At 35.7% G+C, this 15,096-nt stretch overlaps 1 protein-coding gene and 1 long non-coding RNA gene across 2 annotated transcripts; both read left to right on the top strand.

Moving 5' to 3' along the window:
- Positions 1-7,343, top strand: LOC127809607 (uncharacterized). The gene is made up of 3 exons (XR_008025144.1): positions 1-5,677; positions 5,766-5,833; positions 6,604-7,343. It is a non-coding gene; the product is annotated as an uncharacterized LOC127809607 (long non-coding RNA).
- A 4,272-nt stretch (positions 7,344-11,615) lies between these two features.
- On the top strand, positions 11,616-13,138 carry LOC127809605 (uncharacterized). Its single transcript, XM_052348522.1, has 2 exons — positions 11,616-11,945; positions 12,042-13,138. Exons 1-2 carry the CDS (start codon positions 11,874-11,876, stop codon positions 12,435-12,437), a joined length of 468 nt encoding a protein of 155 aa, XP_052204482.1. The 5' UTR covers positions 11,616-11,873; the 3' UTR covers positions 12,438-13,138.
- Positions 13,139-15,096: the final 1,958 nt, after the last annotated feature.

Here is a 15,096-nt window from a genome sequence, read left to right as displayed (position 1 = left end):
GAGAGCATTCAAAGCTTGAGCATTCAAGTTCAAGTTAGAGAAGAGAGGACCCAATAGGTAGGTGGCCTAACATTAGGCATGTTAGGTAGCCTAACATAATTAGGCTAAGTTAGGCTGGAACCCATCACTTGCAACCAGGTTGCGTAGTGGCTAGTGATGTTGATAGTGTCATTCTTCCAGCAGATATTTGTGGAGGGGATTGTGTTCTTGCATTTACAAATTTCAAACAAAACAAGGTAAACTTTTTTGCTGTGTAGCAGTCCAAGAAAGTGTTGGGCTGAATCTGAAAAATCTCTTTCTGATGAAAGAGTGAGTTGATCTCATCATCTAGTCCTAAAGCACTGCTTTATAATTTCTTAGCAATTAGTATCTACTTCTATCTTGAAAGTATTGACACCTACTTTGTTACAGCCACTTATGATTACAGTGAGGAAAATGAAACAGTTCTCAATGACACACCTGATAAACTTGGAGTTGAAGCGGTAAGTATGAGATGATTTGCATATCTTTGAATTTATTTTTATTTTTTCCTTTCAGATGTTTGATGAACAACTTAGAAGTTATGTTAAAAAATAAAAAAAAATTCCTTAGGAAAGTCTAACTTGATCAGAAATGTATTATGGTATGTCAGTTCTAGGGTGTGCTTGCAGGATGAACTGTGGCTTCTTTGGCTATTGTAGTCAGTATTTAAACTGCCTATGGATCACATGAGCAGATTATGGTGCATTTTCCCTAATTATGATACTGGTGCCTTGAAATGACATCCATATCATGCTTTGCATATAAAGTTCAATGCTTCTGTCTCAAGTAATAAGAACAATGTAGATAATATTTTGAATATGGGAAGTGTTATATTTCTAAGTATGCCTACTAGGCCAATAGCGAATATTCTTGTGAGCATTCACAGAATTTTTTCTTGAAATTCCTGTAAAGGCTCCCAAATGTTTAATTGATATTCATTTTTCATGGAGCTATTTCAAGCTTAACTTTTGGCATTTTTGCGTGACTTCTCTTCCAGGTCAATGTCTCAAACTATTGGGAAGCCATAGGTGTTACTGCAGCTCATAAGGCAGGATTAGGCCCAAATTCTCTCCAAAGAAATACAATTAATAACCATCAAATGCAAGTTAGCCATCCCTGCTATTGCAATGAGAATACTGATTTGGAGAAAATAATATAGTGGGAAAAATAAAGGACACCAAGATATAATGTGGTTCGGCAATTTTGCCTACGTCCACGGTTGGAGAGCAGCGAGGAAATTTCTACTATGAGACTAAAGAATCTTTACAACCTCACTGAAAGTACCACTCAATACCCAAAACCCTATTACACCCAGATACACTTTCACTTGGATCTCTCTCAAAACCTCTCTATTTTGAAAACTAGGGAGGAAGAGATTTTTGGTGTGTCTTGAACTCTAGGAGATGGGGGGTATTTATAGAAACCAATGACCAAACATGTGGTCATTAAGAGGACAAGTGGCATAATTTTAGACACAAGTGATTGAATTTGAGCCACACAAATTGGAGCCACATGTTACAATTTGAGCCACACAAATTTGAGCCACATGTTACAAATCTCCACCTTGGCTGAAATTATACATAGTGTTTTTCTTTTGAACTGCTCCTCTTCATGTCCCTTATAGTCTTTGAACTCCAATCAAGCCTAGGCAATGCTTGAACTTATTTTCAAGAACTGGCTTCGTCATCATGTCTGCTGGATTATCTACTGTGGGTATCTTCTCAATTCTAACAGTCTCTCATTCCTTGATCTCTCTGATAACGTGCATTCTAACATTGATGTGCTTAGTTCTTTTATGATGCATAGGATTCCTTGTCAGATGTATGGCATTTTGACTATCGCAATAGACTATTGTTTCCTCCAATTGTATACCCAACTCATCAATTAGTCTTTGTACCTAGATAGCTTCCTTTACAGTTTTTGTTGTTGTGATGTACTCTGTTTCAGTGGTAGACAGAACAACGATGGATTGTAGCGTTGCTTTCCAACTAATAGTACAATCGCAAAGAGTGAAGACATACCTAGTGAGCAACCTTCGTTTATCTAGGTCTCTGGCATAGTTTGAGTCTGGGGGTGTGTAGCGGTTCGGTTAGACCGAACTAATCGAACTGAACCGAACCGACTGAATCGGCCAGTTCGGTTCGGTTATTGAGGGTCAATTATCGGTTTCGGTTATTCTATGCCAAATTTCGGTTATTAAAAAAGCGGTTCGGTATTCCTTGTTTGGTTAACCGAATAAACCAAACCAACTGTTAATCAAAACGACGTCGTTTTGTATATGATAAAATGATGTTGTTTTATGCTAAAAACTGAATATCGTGGAGAACAGGGGCTACTGACTATGCATCCAAACCAATTTGGAGTCTTTGATTCGAATGCAACGAGAGAGAGATAGGGAAACCCTAGTACCCAACCGTTGTCGTCGCTTCCAACCGTCGCCGTCGATTCCTTTCGGTGCTTCCTTTGTCTCTGCTGCCTTTCCCTTTTGCCGTCAGACATCAACAGAGGTGAGTTTGAATCTTTGAGCGTTCGAGGGAGAAAGAAACCCTAATCCATCTCCATCCTAACTGAAATTGAGAGCAGCCCTACCGTCTGTCGATTCGTCGCAGTCAGTTAACTCCTTGCCTCATTCCGTTCTACTCCTAATCGAAACCCTAAACCTAAAGCCTAATTGATTACTGTCGAGCGTTGGTTAGTTTGATTCTTTTCTTTCCACGATATCGACCCACACCACACCGAGTCATCGACGAGCGACCCACTCGGTTACTCCTACGACTGACGGAGGTTAGTTTCGAATTTTCCTTAAGTTAGGGTTTTAGATTTTTTAAATTTTTTGGACTTTTAGTTACGGGTTTGGGGGTTTGTTGTTGTCTCAAGGGGGTCTCTCAACTCAATAGCTGTAATACATAATAGCTGCAAAATTCCAGAATAGCTAATAATACAGAATAGCTGTAAAATTCCAGGCATGTATTTTTTATCCCAACATTATTTAGTTGTGTAATGTGGTAGAAGTGGATTCCATGTTTAATCAATTGCTTTATAATAAAGGAAAAAATCACTAGCTGACAAGTCAAGATTGTTTGAACTTGGTTTGTGAACATTTTTGGTTCTCCATGGTATCAGATTAGATGCACTTCATCTGTTTATTTTTGTTTAAATTATTCACAAGTAACTTCTAGATGTAAATGTTTCTATTGCCGTGTAAACAACAATAATATACCAAGGCTTTGATTATATTAATTCACTAATCACTAGTCCTTTCCTTTCTATTTTTGGCCTCTATATATTGTTGTGTTAAATTAAAATAACAACTATACATTGTTGTTATATGGTCATAATATAGGAAGCGATTATTTTCTCATGTTCTAAATTTCTAGTGCTAGTACTAGGAGAATAATAGAATTTTAATTGTAGCCCCTTAATTTTTCTTTTAAATTACAAGACTGTAAGTTAATCACAAGAAGACATTTTAACTCATTGTTTAAATACATAGTAATTACAATTGTATTAATTTTAGATGGCAAGAGAAGAAGATACCAGTCACACCACAAACATCCTTAGAATGGATGATAGTTCAAGGCCAATACCAATTGTACCAAGTCAAGGTAGCCAATCTCAAGATGTTAGAGATGCAACATCACTAAGAAAGACAAAGAGAAAAACAATAAGACCTAGGTCAGATGTGTGGGATCATTTTACTAAGTTTACAAATTCAGAGGGTCATATTAAAGGGAGATGCAACTATTGTTCTAGGGAGTTCCACTATGATCCCAAAAAAATGGGACTACGACTCTAAGGAATCATATGGGAACATGTAAAAAACAGCCTCATGTTTTGGAAACCCATCAAATGGAATTAAACTTGCAACCAACTTCAACGGGGATGGAGAGAGAGGTGGAGAGTATGGGATTGGTGAATGAGAAATTTGATCAAGTGCTTACTAGAAAGGTTTTAGCTCGCATGGTGATGGTAGATGAGATGCCTTTCAAATTTGTTGAGCGTAAGTAGTTTAGGCACTTCATTAATGTGATTTGTCCAAAATTTTGGATTCCTTCACGTTGGACAATTTCTCGTGATTGTTTTGAATTATTTAATGAAGAGAAGTTGAAATTGATGAATGAGATAAAAAAATTCTTATCAAAGAGTTTGTTTAACCACTAACACATGGACCTCCATTCAAAAGATTAATTATATGTGCTTGACGGTGCACTATGTTGACAATAATTGGACATTGAAGAAAAAAAATTAATTTTTTGTCCAATATCTAGTCACAAAGGTGATGCCATTGCTATGGCAATTGAGAAGTGTTTAATGGGATGGAAACTCGACAGAGTATTTACTTTGATAGTAGATAATGCTAGTTCAAATGATGTTGTTGGTAACTTCAAGAAAAAAATAGCGAAATATGATGCTAGGATTATAAGTGGCCATTATTTGCATATGAGGTGTGTGGCTCATATAATAAATCTAGTTGTGCAACATGGGTTGAAAGAACTAGATGAATCAATAACAAGAGTTAGGAATGCAATTAGATATATTAGACAATTTCCAACACGATTAAGAAAATTCAAAGAATGTGTGAAAGTGAAAAAAATAGAATCTAAGGGCCTATTATCATTGGATGTTGCAACTAGATGGAACTCCACATACTTGATGTTAGAGACTGCTTAAAAGTTTGAGAGGACTTTTGACAAATTTGATGAGGAAGAGCCCTGTTTTATGCTTAATCTTGGTACAAGTAGTTGGAATAATGAGTTGCAACATGTTATTACTATTGATGGAAGATCCAAGCCAGAAGATTGGACGAGGGTCAGAATGTTTGTTAGAGTGTTGCAACAATTTTATGAGCTTACTTTGCGGGTTTTGGGTTCTTCATATGTCACCTCCAACACATTTTTCCATGAGATTAGTATTGTTTATTGTCTCTTATATGAGTGGCAAGATGGTGACGATCTTAAGTTGAGCGAAATGGCTGGGAAAATGAAAGAAAAATTTGATAAATATTGAGGGGATCCGGAAAAAATAAATCACCTGCTTTACATTGCTATGGTGCTTGATCTTACGCACAAGTTAGAGTTTATGAAATATGCACTTCAAGAGATGTATCCAGGTGAGAAAGGGGTTATTGCAGTTTTGTCTTTAAAAAATGCCATATATGCTTTGTATGAAGAATATAAGAAATAATTGGCACCTCAAGGTGAAACATGAGAACTATCTCAAGTGTGTACTCCACCTGCTATGGAGAATGTCGAGAAGGGACAATCTAGCAGACCAAATTTGCTTAGTTCTCGTTTCAAAAAGTGTAAGTCTGGCAGTGGTAGTGGGTTTACAATTGTGCCTTTAGAATGTGATAAGTATTTAAATGAAGTGTGTGAGGAGAAAACTGGTGACTTTCACATTTTGAATTGGTGGAAAGCTAATTGTCATCCGTTCCCTATTCTATCTTCTATGGCTCGAGATGTGCTGGCAATTTTAGTTTTTATTGTTGTGTCCGAGTCTGCTTTCAGCACAAGGGATCGAGTACTTGATTCATTTAGGAGTTATCTATCTCTTAAAATGGTTGAAAGTCTGATTTGTACGCAAGATTGGCTTCGGTCATCTACTACCTCAATGAGTGTTGAAGAAGGTTTGGATCATGTTGAACAACTTGAAGAAGGTAAACTCATTGTTACTCATTTTTTTAAATTTTAGTTCAATACTTGTTACTTTAAAATTATTTAATTGATTTTGTGTATTGTTTTTAGAATTGGCAAAGGTTACTGTTGACAGCCCCTCACTTGTGGAAATTTAGATTTTGAAGATTCATGCATTTGTAAGTAAGAGTATTTGAGCCTCTCAGTATTTCAATATCTATTTTAATGTGTTGAATGCATTAGTTAATATCTGTTTATTTCATTATTTTACAGATTTAGAATAAAGCATATACGCTATGCTAACATCTACTCCTACACCTATGATAAACCTATCCAAATCTTCCTCAAGACTATCTTGCATCATGGAGACTGCACCTTAGATCAGGCTTTTTTCTTGTGCTATGCTGGTTTTGAATTGATATGGTGTTGCTTGGATGAAATTTCTCTACTGCAACATAAAATATTAACTATTAATATGAACCACAGCTTGGAGATAGAAAATAATGTCTTTAACTGTTGAACTGAAACTGAAAATCTTTTTCTTAATTTACCATTTGCACTGCTGTGGTGCATGCAGTTATTTTCTAGTGTTTATTCCACATAGCATCATTGTCATATAAGATGCCTTTTGTTACGCCCTACAAGTAACGTCATTATGTTAGAACTGCAGTCTATGGCCAGAATTTTGATACTTGCTTAAAATGGCAGGTGTATGCCTGTTAAATGCCATTATCATTTGACTATCATAATCTTAAATGCCTTGACTTGATCAACTGGCATTTTTATTAATATATGTATTTGCTTAATATTAACAATGCCAGCGGAAACAGATTGTGGTGATAACTTGGGTTTACAATTCTATGGTTTGGCAAATTGTTTCTGTACTGTTTGGGGAGAGACTGTTATGTTTTCTGGGAGACTTAAAAGGGGATCTGTTGTCAATTTGCAGGAAATGATGGTCAGTCCTGAAGAACTAGAAGAAGGTGAATGGATTCCAGATGAAGACCATGAAGTAAATGATCCAAGTGGAAGTGTTTCAGACGAAGGTCTATATCACCTGAATATGAATCTTAAATCTGATTGTCATATTATAGTATTAGTAACGAATTTAGATTCTTGGTTGTCTTAATGTCTTTGTAATTGTTTGAAACTAGCATTATCTACTGTGTGATTAGCTTTGTTTCTAATTGACATTGTAGATGTGTGATTAGCATCAGGTAGAAGTATACTTCTCCATGTGGACTATAGCCGACTAGGTGCATTTTGGTTAAAAAATTTGGGTAGTCGGTTAAATCGGTTATTTGTTTAGATTTATTCGATTCGGTTTTTGGATGGGTTTTCAGTTCGGTTGGCTCAATGTCAAACTTGGTTAGTTCAGTTCAGTTGTTGGGTAGGTTTTTCGGTTCGGTTAGCTTAAACTCAAAATCGGTTAGATCAGTTTCGATTAGTGTATCGGTTCGGTTCGGTTATACGCTTAGGGGCGGTTCGGTTAACTAAAATTGACCGGTTCGGTTCGGTTATAACTGAATGCACACCTCTATTTGAGTCAACGTATCCAATGATTTTTCCTCTAGCATTTTTGAATTTTCCATACACCAAGCCTACATCAGCAGTTCCTTTCAAGTATCGCAAAATCCACTTTATAGCTTGCCAATGAGCTTTGCCAGGATTTTCCATGTACCTGCTTACCACACTAATTGCTTGCGCAATGTCAGGTCTTGTGCATACCATAGCATACATGAGACTGCCAACCGCTCTAGCATAAAGAACATGTGACATTTGTTTCACCTTGTCCTTAGTTTGTGGTGATAAGGCTGCTAAAAGTTTGAAATGAGTCACTAATGGAGTAGTGACAGGTTTAGCATTTTGCATGCAAAAACGTTCTAGCACACTCTCAATATACTTTTTCTGTGACAAGAATAATGTGCCTGCATTCCTGTCTCGCTGAATCTCCATTCCTAGAATTTTCTTTATAGTTCCCAAATTCTTCATTTCAAACACCGTACTCAACTAAGCTTTCAGGTCTTTAATTTCTGACATGTTCTTACAAGCAATCAACTTGTCATCAACATACAAGAGTAGATAGATAAATGACCCATCCATTAGCTTCTTTTAGTATACACAACTATCATATTTACTCCTATAGTAGCCATTTGCAAGCATGAAAGTATCAAACCGTTTGTACCACTGTCTAGGAGATTGTTTCAGGCCATATAAAGACTTCTTTAGCAAACAAACATAATCTTCTTTACTTGGAATTTCAAACCCCTTAGGTTGCTTCATGTAGATTCTTTCTTCTAGTTCACCATGCAAGAAGGCTATTTTGACATCCAATTGCTCGAGCTCCAGGTTGAAATGAGCAACAATGGCAAGCAATGTACGAATTGAATTGTACTTCACCACTGGAGAGAAGATTTCATTGTAGTCAATGCCTTCTCTCTATGTATAGCCTTTTGCAACCAATTGAGCTTTAAATCTTGCATCTTCAACTCCAGGGATTCCTTTTTTCCTTTTAAAGATCCATTTGCTTCCAACAATCTTCTGATTCTTTGGCCTCTTAATAATTTCCCAAGTATGATTCTTGTGAAGAGATTCAATCTCTTCTATCATTTTAGTAGACCATTGAACTGATTCTTTACTAGTGATAGCTTCCTTGTATGATTGTGGGTCACAGTTATCAATTTCATCAGCAATGTTGAGAGCATAAGAGACTAAATCTGCATAACCATACCTCTGGGGAGGTCTTATCTCTCTCCTTTGTCTCTAGCCAACTGATAGTGCTGCAATTGTGATGTGTCTGTATCTATAGTTGGATCTTGATCTTTTTCTTGATCAACTGATTTTTCTTTTGTAGGCTCCACCTCAAGCTCCATCTTCTTCGAGGTGTTAGGGTCTTTATTTACATTTGATGTCTCTTTGTGAAGCTTTAGCATCTCAGCTTCATTAAAAGTCACATCTTTGCTAATAATGCATTTTCTGTTTTTCTGGACACCATAACTTATATCCTTTCACACCATTAGGATATCTAAGAAAAATGCATTTTAGTGAACTTGGCTCAAGTTTTCCTTTTTTAATATGAGCATAAACAGGACAACCAAATATTTTTAAATTTTCATAATTAGCAGGAGTACATGACCACATCTCTTTTGGAGTCTTGAAACCAATGGTTGATGATGGACATCTGTCGATCAAGTTGCAGGCTGTGTTGACAGCTTCAGCCCAAAATTCTTTTGATAATTCAGCATTAGACAACATGCATCTAGTTCTTTCTAGTAGAGTTCTATTCATCTGTTTTGCAAGTCCATTCTGTTGTGGAGTGTGCCTTATTGTGTGGTGTCTAACAATACCATAGTCCTTGTGAAACTTTTTGAATTCACCACTACAAAACTCCAAACCGTTGTCAGTTCTCAGTTGCTTGATATGCCTTCTAGTTTGCTTTTCGATTAAGGCTTTCCATTGTTTGAACTCAGTGTTCTAAAAATCGGGCTAGGCGCCTGCCTAGGTGCTAGGCGGCCGCTGGCCACCCCGAAATTGCCCTAGTTGAGCCTCTTAGGCGCCGGCCCAAGTAATTGGCCGACTTGGGTGCCTAGGCGGCCCAGGCGGCGCCTAGTCAGCCAGCGTGTCTAGGCGCCCAATTCGTTGGCTTTAAATATCATATTTTTAGGGCTTTTTTTGCTAAATCATTAAATCAAAATTGTTAGCGTCTCCCCCTCTTCACTCTCTTCTCACCTCAACGTTGCTGCCTCAACGCCGCCAAGCTTCATCGGCTCGCCAGTAGCTCACTGCTGTCGCTGCGTCCAGCTCCATCCTCGCCGCCAAGCTTCATTGTCACCATCTCTTATTCGTCGCGTCCTCCTCGTCCTTGTTGCCTCAGCGTAGTCGCCGTCGCCGCCCCTGTCCTCGCCGTCGAGCTCCATCTCCGCCGCGGCAAGCTCCATCTCCGTCGACTCGTAACCCCTCTCTCTCTCTGTGGGTTTTGCGTTTGCTGCGTTTCTGGTTTCTTTTTATGTTGTTTATTTTTTATTTTATTTCATTTTTCTTTTCTATTTATATATAATTATTAGATTTATATTTAGTTTTTATTTTTAATTATATATATTCTATAATATTTTCAAAAAATCCGTTGTTTGCTTATAGTATATTGATGTTTTTATTATTGATTATATTTTTGTTTTTATTATATTGTAAAACATAAATTATTTTGCTATTTTTTTGTCTTAATTTGAATCATTTAATTATTTTAAAGCCATGATATGTTATTGTTATTTTGAATATTAAGTGAGGTTATTGGTTATATATAGGTTTCTATTGCAAATTTCTTTAATTAAATTAAAAATGTCGGATGGGACTCGAAGTATGACAGCATCGTCTGATGCAGCTTCGATTTTTAAAAGGAAGTTCAATGATATTGGATGGGAGTATGAAATGTTAATTGATTCGAAGAATATGGATAAAGTTAAATGTAAGTTGTGTGATAAAATTATGTTTGACAGAGTTTATAGAATAAAAGAACACATAGGTCATATTTCCTGAAATGTTTATGCATATCCAAAATTTTCTCCGGATGATAAAGCCAAATGCAAGAATGCTATTGTCGAGGCAAATAGTAAGAAGAAGAATAAGAAGAAGGAGGAAGATTTGATGAGATCTTCTGTTAATATTTCTGAAGGGGGGGATGATAAAGATGAATTGAAAGAGTTAGGTAGCAAAAAAATGCCCCATACGCTTGGCCCTATGGATAAGTTTGCAACCTCCATCAGTCCTGAAACTTATTTGACAAAAAGGTAGCAAAATATCAATGAAACTCTTTAAAGAAAGAACACAGACTGTTCGTGAGTATTGTGCTAGATGGGTGTATGAAGCTGGTATTTCTTTCAATGCTATAGATCATGATAGCTTCAAATTGTTTGTTGAGGCGGTTGGTCAATTTGGCCCAGGCTTCAAACCTCCCAGTCAATACCAGTTGAGAGAACCGTTGTTAAAGGGAGAAGTGGATAGAACTAAATAATTACTAAAGAAGCATGAAGAAGAGTGGGCACAAAATGGGTGCTCTATTATGACAGATGCTTGGACAGACAGAAAAAGGAGGAGCATCATGAACCTATGTGTTAATTCTAGTGTAGGTACTATTTTTTTATCTTCCAGAGAGTCTTCAGACAAAGCACATACAAGCGAACTCATTTTTGAATATATGGACAAGTGCATTGAGCAAGTTGGCCCACAAAATGTCATCCAAGTAGTAACAGACAATGCTACCAATAATATGGGAGCGGCAAAATTATTGAAGTTGAAGAGGCCAAATATCTTTTGGACATCATGTGCACTATCAATTTGATGCTTGAAAGTATTGGAAAACTACCGAAGTTTAAAAAAGTCATTGATCAGGCCAAGAGTTTGAGAATCTTCATTTATGCACACCATAAGACCTTGTCCTTAGTGAGATCATTTACAAAGAAGAGGGATATTGTGAGATCGGGAGTCACTAGATTTGCTTCTTCTTTCCTTACTTTGCAAAGTTTGATGGAGAAAAAAGTTCAAATGAGGATAATGTTTACTAGCTCTGAATGGGATGAGTGCAAATGGTCAAAGGCTATTAAAGGGAAAGCAACATATGCTACTGTGATGAGCATTACTTTTTGGAATGGTGTGAATTTATGCCTTAAGGTTTTTGCTCCTTTGATGAAGGTGCTTCGAATTGTTGATGTAGATAAAAAGCCTTCTATGGATTTTTTATATGGAGAGATTAAGCATGCAAATGAAACTATTAAGGAGGCCCTAAATAATATTGAGAAGAACTATCAGCCTATTATAGAGATTATTGAAGTAAGGGTGAAAGATAGGCTAGATAGTCCACTACATTTTGGGGCTTACCTTTTGAATCCCTATTACTTTTTTAAGGATATGGGTATAAAACTTGATCATGAAGTCATGGATGAATTTTTTAACTGTGTGGAGATGTTTTATGATGCCAATGGTGAATTGTAAGGTCATGTTGTAAATATGAGTTGCCAAAATATACTCATAAAGAAGGAATTTTTGGAAAATCGTGAGCAACTCAAGGGTGTGCAGAAAATAATAACAATTATAATCCAGGTATAAAATTTATTTAATCATTTTCTTAGTTTCTATTGTGTATAAGTTTATTTACTTTATACTTGTTTGACCTATGTAGTTAAATGGTGGATAACTTATGGAAATCACACTCCAAACTTGCAACGAATGGCGATAAGGATCCTCTCATTAACCAGTAGTTCGTCTGGTTGTGAAAGAAATTGGAGCACTTTTGAAGGGGTTAGTGTATACTTTAAAACGTTTTTAATACTTTAATTTCATTATTCCTATTATTTAAAGACTTAAAGTGATATTACTTTTATTTTATTTATGTAGATACATACAAAGAAAAGAAATAGACTAGATGTGCATCGATTGAACAATCTTGTCTATGTCCAATTTAATGCAAAACTGATGAACAAGCAAAAGAGGGAGAAGGAAAGGAATATTGATGTGCTACTTGCTAGTGATGGCAACAATGCACAAGGATGGATTGTTGAAGGAGGAGATGATGAAGAAATTGATCCTGGTACGGGGCTTACTTGGGAAATGGTTGGTGAAGTATCTGGAGCAGATGAGATGCTTCAACCTCGAAGAAGTTCTAGGATGAGAGAGCTTCATGAAGATGATTTCCAATCAGAAGAAGAAGAAGATGAGCAAGAGCTCAATGAATTTGATTTTGAATCTGATGATGATCATGTATTAGAAGAATATGGAGAGGAAGAAGTCTAATTAGATAGTTAGATACTTAAATTCTTTAAGTATGGTTTATGTTGCATTATTGTTGCTTTTGTTTTATTGAATCTAGTACTGATCTACAACAGTTTGTTTTCTCATGCTTAATTCTATATTTCACTTGTTATTCCATTATTGTTGTATTATTGGTTTATGTTGCATTATTAATGCTTTTCAACTTTGATTTAATTGAAAATAACATCAAATTACATCACAAAATTTTAAAAAAAATAAAAAAAATAGCAGTTTTCCTAGGCCTTGCCTAGGCGCTAGGCCCCAGCTTGGCGCTCGACTAGCGCCTTTTAGAACACTGTTTGAACTTGGCAAATATTTCATTTTTATGTTTCAAAATGAGGATCTATACCTTCATTGAATAATCATCAATGAAGGTTAGCATATATCTGCCACCACCGTGAGAAGGTACTTGGGAAGGACTCCACAAATGGGAATGCATATAATCCAACGTACCACTTGTTCCATGAACTGCAGTGTTGAATTTTATCTGACACTGTTTTTTGAATATATAGTGCTCATAGAAGTCTAATTTCCTAACTTGCTGGCCACAAAGTAATGCTTGCTTCACTACAGGAAATTTGGTCATTAGTGGCGAAACAAAATCGTTACGTATGATTAGAATTTCGTCACAAAATTGTCTTGGTGACGATTTTTTGGCGTCACAGCCATCGTCACGTTAGGTCCGTAGGGAAAAGTAATTAGTGACTTTTTTTATATTTCGTCACAAATGCATAAAGGAAAGGTGACGAATTTTTTGTTGTCATCGAAGGCATCTTCTTTAGTGACGCGTAATTTTGCCACGAAAACCAATAAATTGCGTCATCTTAGAGTTCAAATCGTTACAAAACAACTGTGATGAGGTTTCTTATTGCGACAATTCCTGTCGTCACTAAAAAACTGTGACAACAGTGACGGTAATATTGTCACTATAGTCTTTTTATATTTCGTCACTATTAGATAAAATCGTCACTAAATAGTTTGATCAAGTTTGATTTGGTGACGCAAACTAAAACGTTACAAAATATCATGTAATTGGTGACACAAAAAATTGTTGCAAAAGGCAACTATTTTTCGTCACAAATATTGATTTCATCACTAATAAGTTGGGTCAATATGTTAATTGGTGATGCATAAATATCTTCACCTATCAAATATATTTTTTTACAAATTTTTTTGCCACAAAAAATAGGAAATGTTTCACATATAGACCTTTTCGTCACTATAGGCATGACTTTTGTAACGTTAATAAAATTGTCAAATAATAGGATAACCAATTGGTGACAATTTAAAAGCGTCTTAAACTTATACAATTATATATTATCTTTATTTAGTGACAAAAGAATAAAATGTCGCTCAAATATGTATATGTAGATAGGTGGCAAAAGTTTAATTGTCATAAATTCATAAATTAAACTTGTTAATTTGGTGACAAAAACAAGTCGTCACCCAAAATTGCACAATCTAATAAGTAACAAAATTATTTTTGTAGCAAATTGTATAAACCTGTAAATGTTTTCTTTGACAAATATTACACTCACTATTAATTGATCTAAAATTTGAAATTAAAAATACTAAAATCATATTACACACGCAAAATAGATTGATATATGATGATCAAATCTCTGTCACAAAAAATAAATCCCAATATGACATATCCAAAAATATAGAAGTAATTAACATCTAATTAGTATCTCAGTAAAAGTTATGAATTAAGGAAGTAGATTTCACAAAACTTGTTCAAATGTGACAATACAAGTATCACCACAATATACTTCGACCTCTTCTCTCCAACCCTTCAGTTGATTCTGCGTGCGATTTATTTGAACCTAAAATCAATCACATTTGTAATTGTGTTGGAAGGATAGAAACATGCAATGTAAGATGGAAATTTGATCAAGTTGGATACATGTAAAGTTTATTTAACAATGAAGTAAATAGAAAAGTAGTTATTTTATTCTTACCTTGATTTGGGGTTAAAAGGAGATAGAATCGAAGGAGGCAGTTGGGTCCCTGAACTCACCAAAATTGTAGTAATTGGCTGTAATTGCTCATCATAGTATCCGATTTTCCTTCTAATTGAGTTGTTGTTTCGAACTTTGTTTGACAAGTTTGTAGCTCATCTTGAGTCTTCTTAAGCTTCTCCTCTAACTCATAAGTCCTCGTTTCTGAAGCTTTAAATGATTTAGGTTTAGGTCCATACCCATGTCCCTTAACATATCCACACCTAGTGCCTAGTACACTATCCACTATATCATCTATAGACATTGGGTTCTCACTATCTATGGGTTGGTTTTGCAACTCAACCATTTTTTCCTAGACATTGAAGGAAGAAAGCAACATCAATTAAAATACTCAATATAAAATTTTAGTTATAAAGAGAGAATGATTTAATCTTACATAAGCTTCTTCTGTTGTAGGTGTTGTCCATCCCTTTTGTGTTGAGCAGTGCGTGGCCTTGAAAAACTCTATCCTATTAGGCTTTTCATTATCCATGCACTATTGATATTCAAACAATGTAAGTAATGAAACACGACCAATAACTTATCAAAATATGTGTAATAAAAATATTACCATCTTGTGACAACCTGCTACAAATGCCCTTGAGCCTTGGTTATGAGACCATTGTATCATCTGGCGATTA

This window comes from Diospyros lotus, chromosome 9, assembly GCF_014633365.1.
Source record: "Diospyros lotus cultivar Yz01 chromosome 9, ASM1463336v1, whole genome shotgun sequence".
Classification (NCBI taxonomy): Eukaryota; Viridiplantae; Streptophyta; class Magnoliopsida; order Ericales; family Ebenaceae; genus Diospyros; species Diospyros lotus.
Note: the sequence above shows the minus strand (reverse complement) of the source record. Positions and strands in the feature narration are given on the sequence as shown.

Excerpts from the sequence above, each read along its gene's own strand:
- LOC127809605 (XM_052348522.1), top strand. The coding sequence starts at position 11,874 with ATGGCGATAAGGATCCTCTCATTAACCAGTAGTTCGTCTGGTTGTGAA. Across the intron at positions 11,946-12,041 it reads ATTGGAGCACTTTTGAAGGG|ATACATACAAAGAAAAGAAA; the intron begins GTTAGTGTATAC and ends TTATTTATGTAG.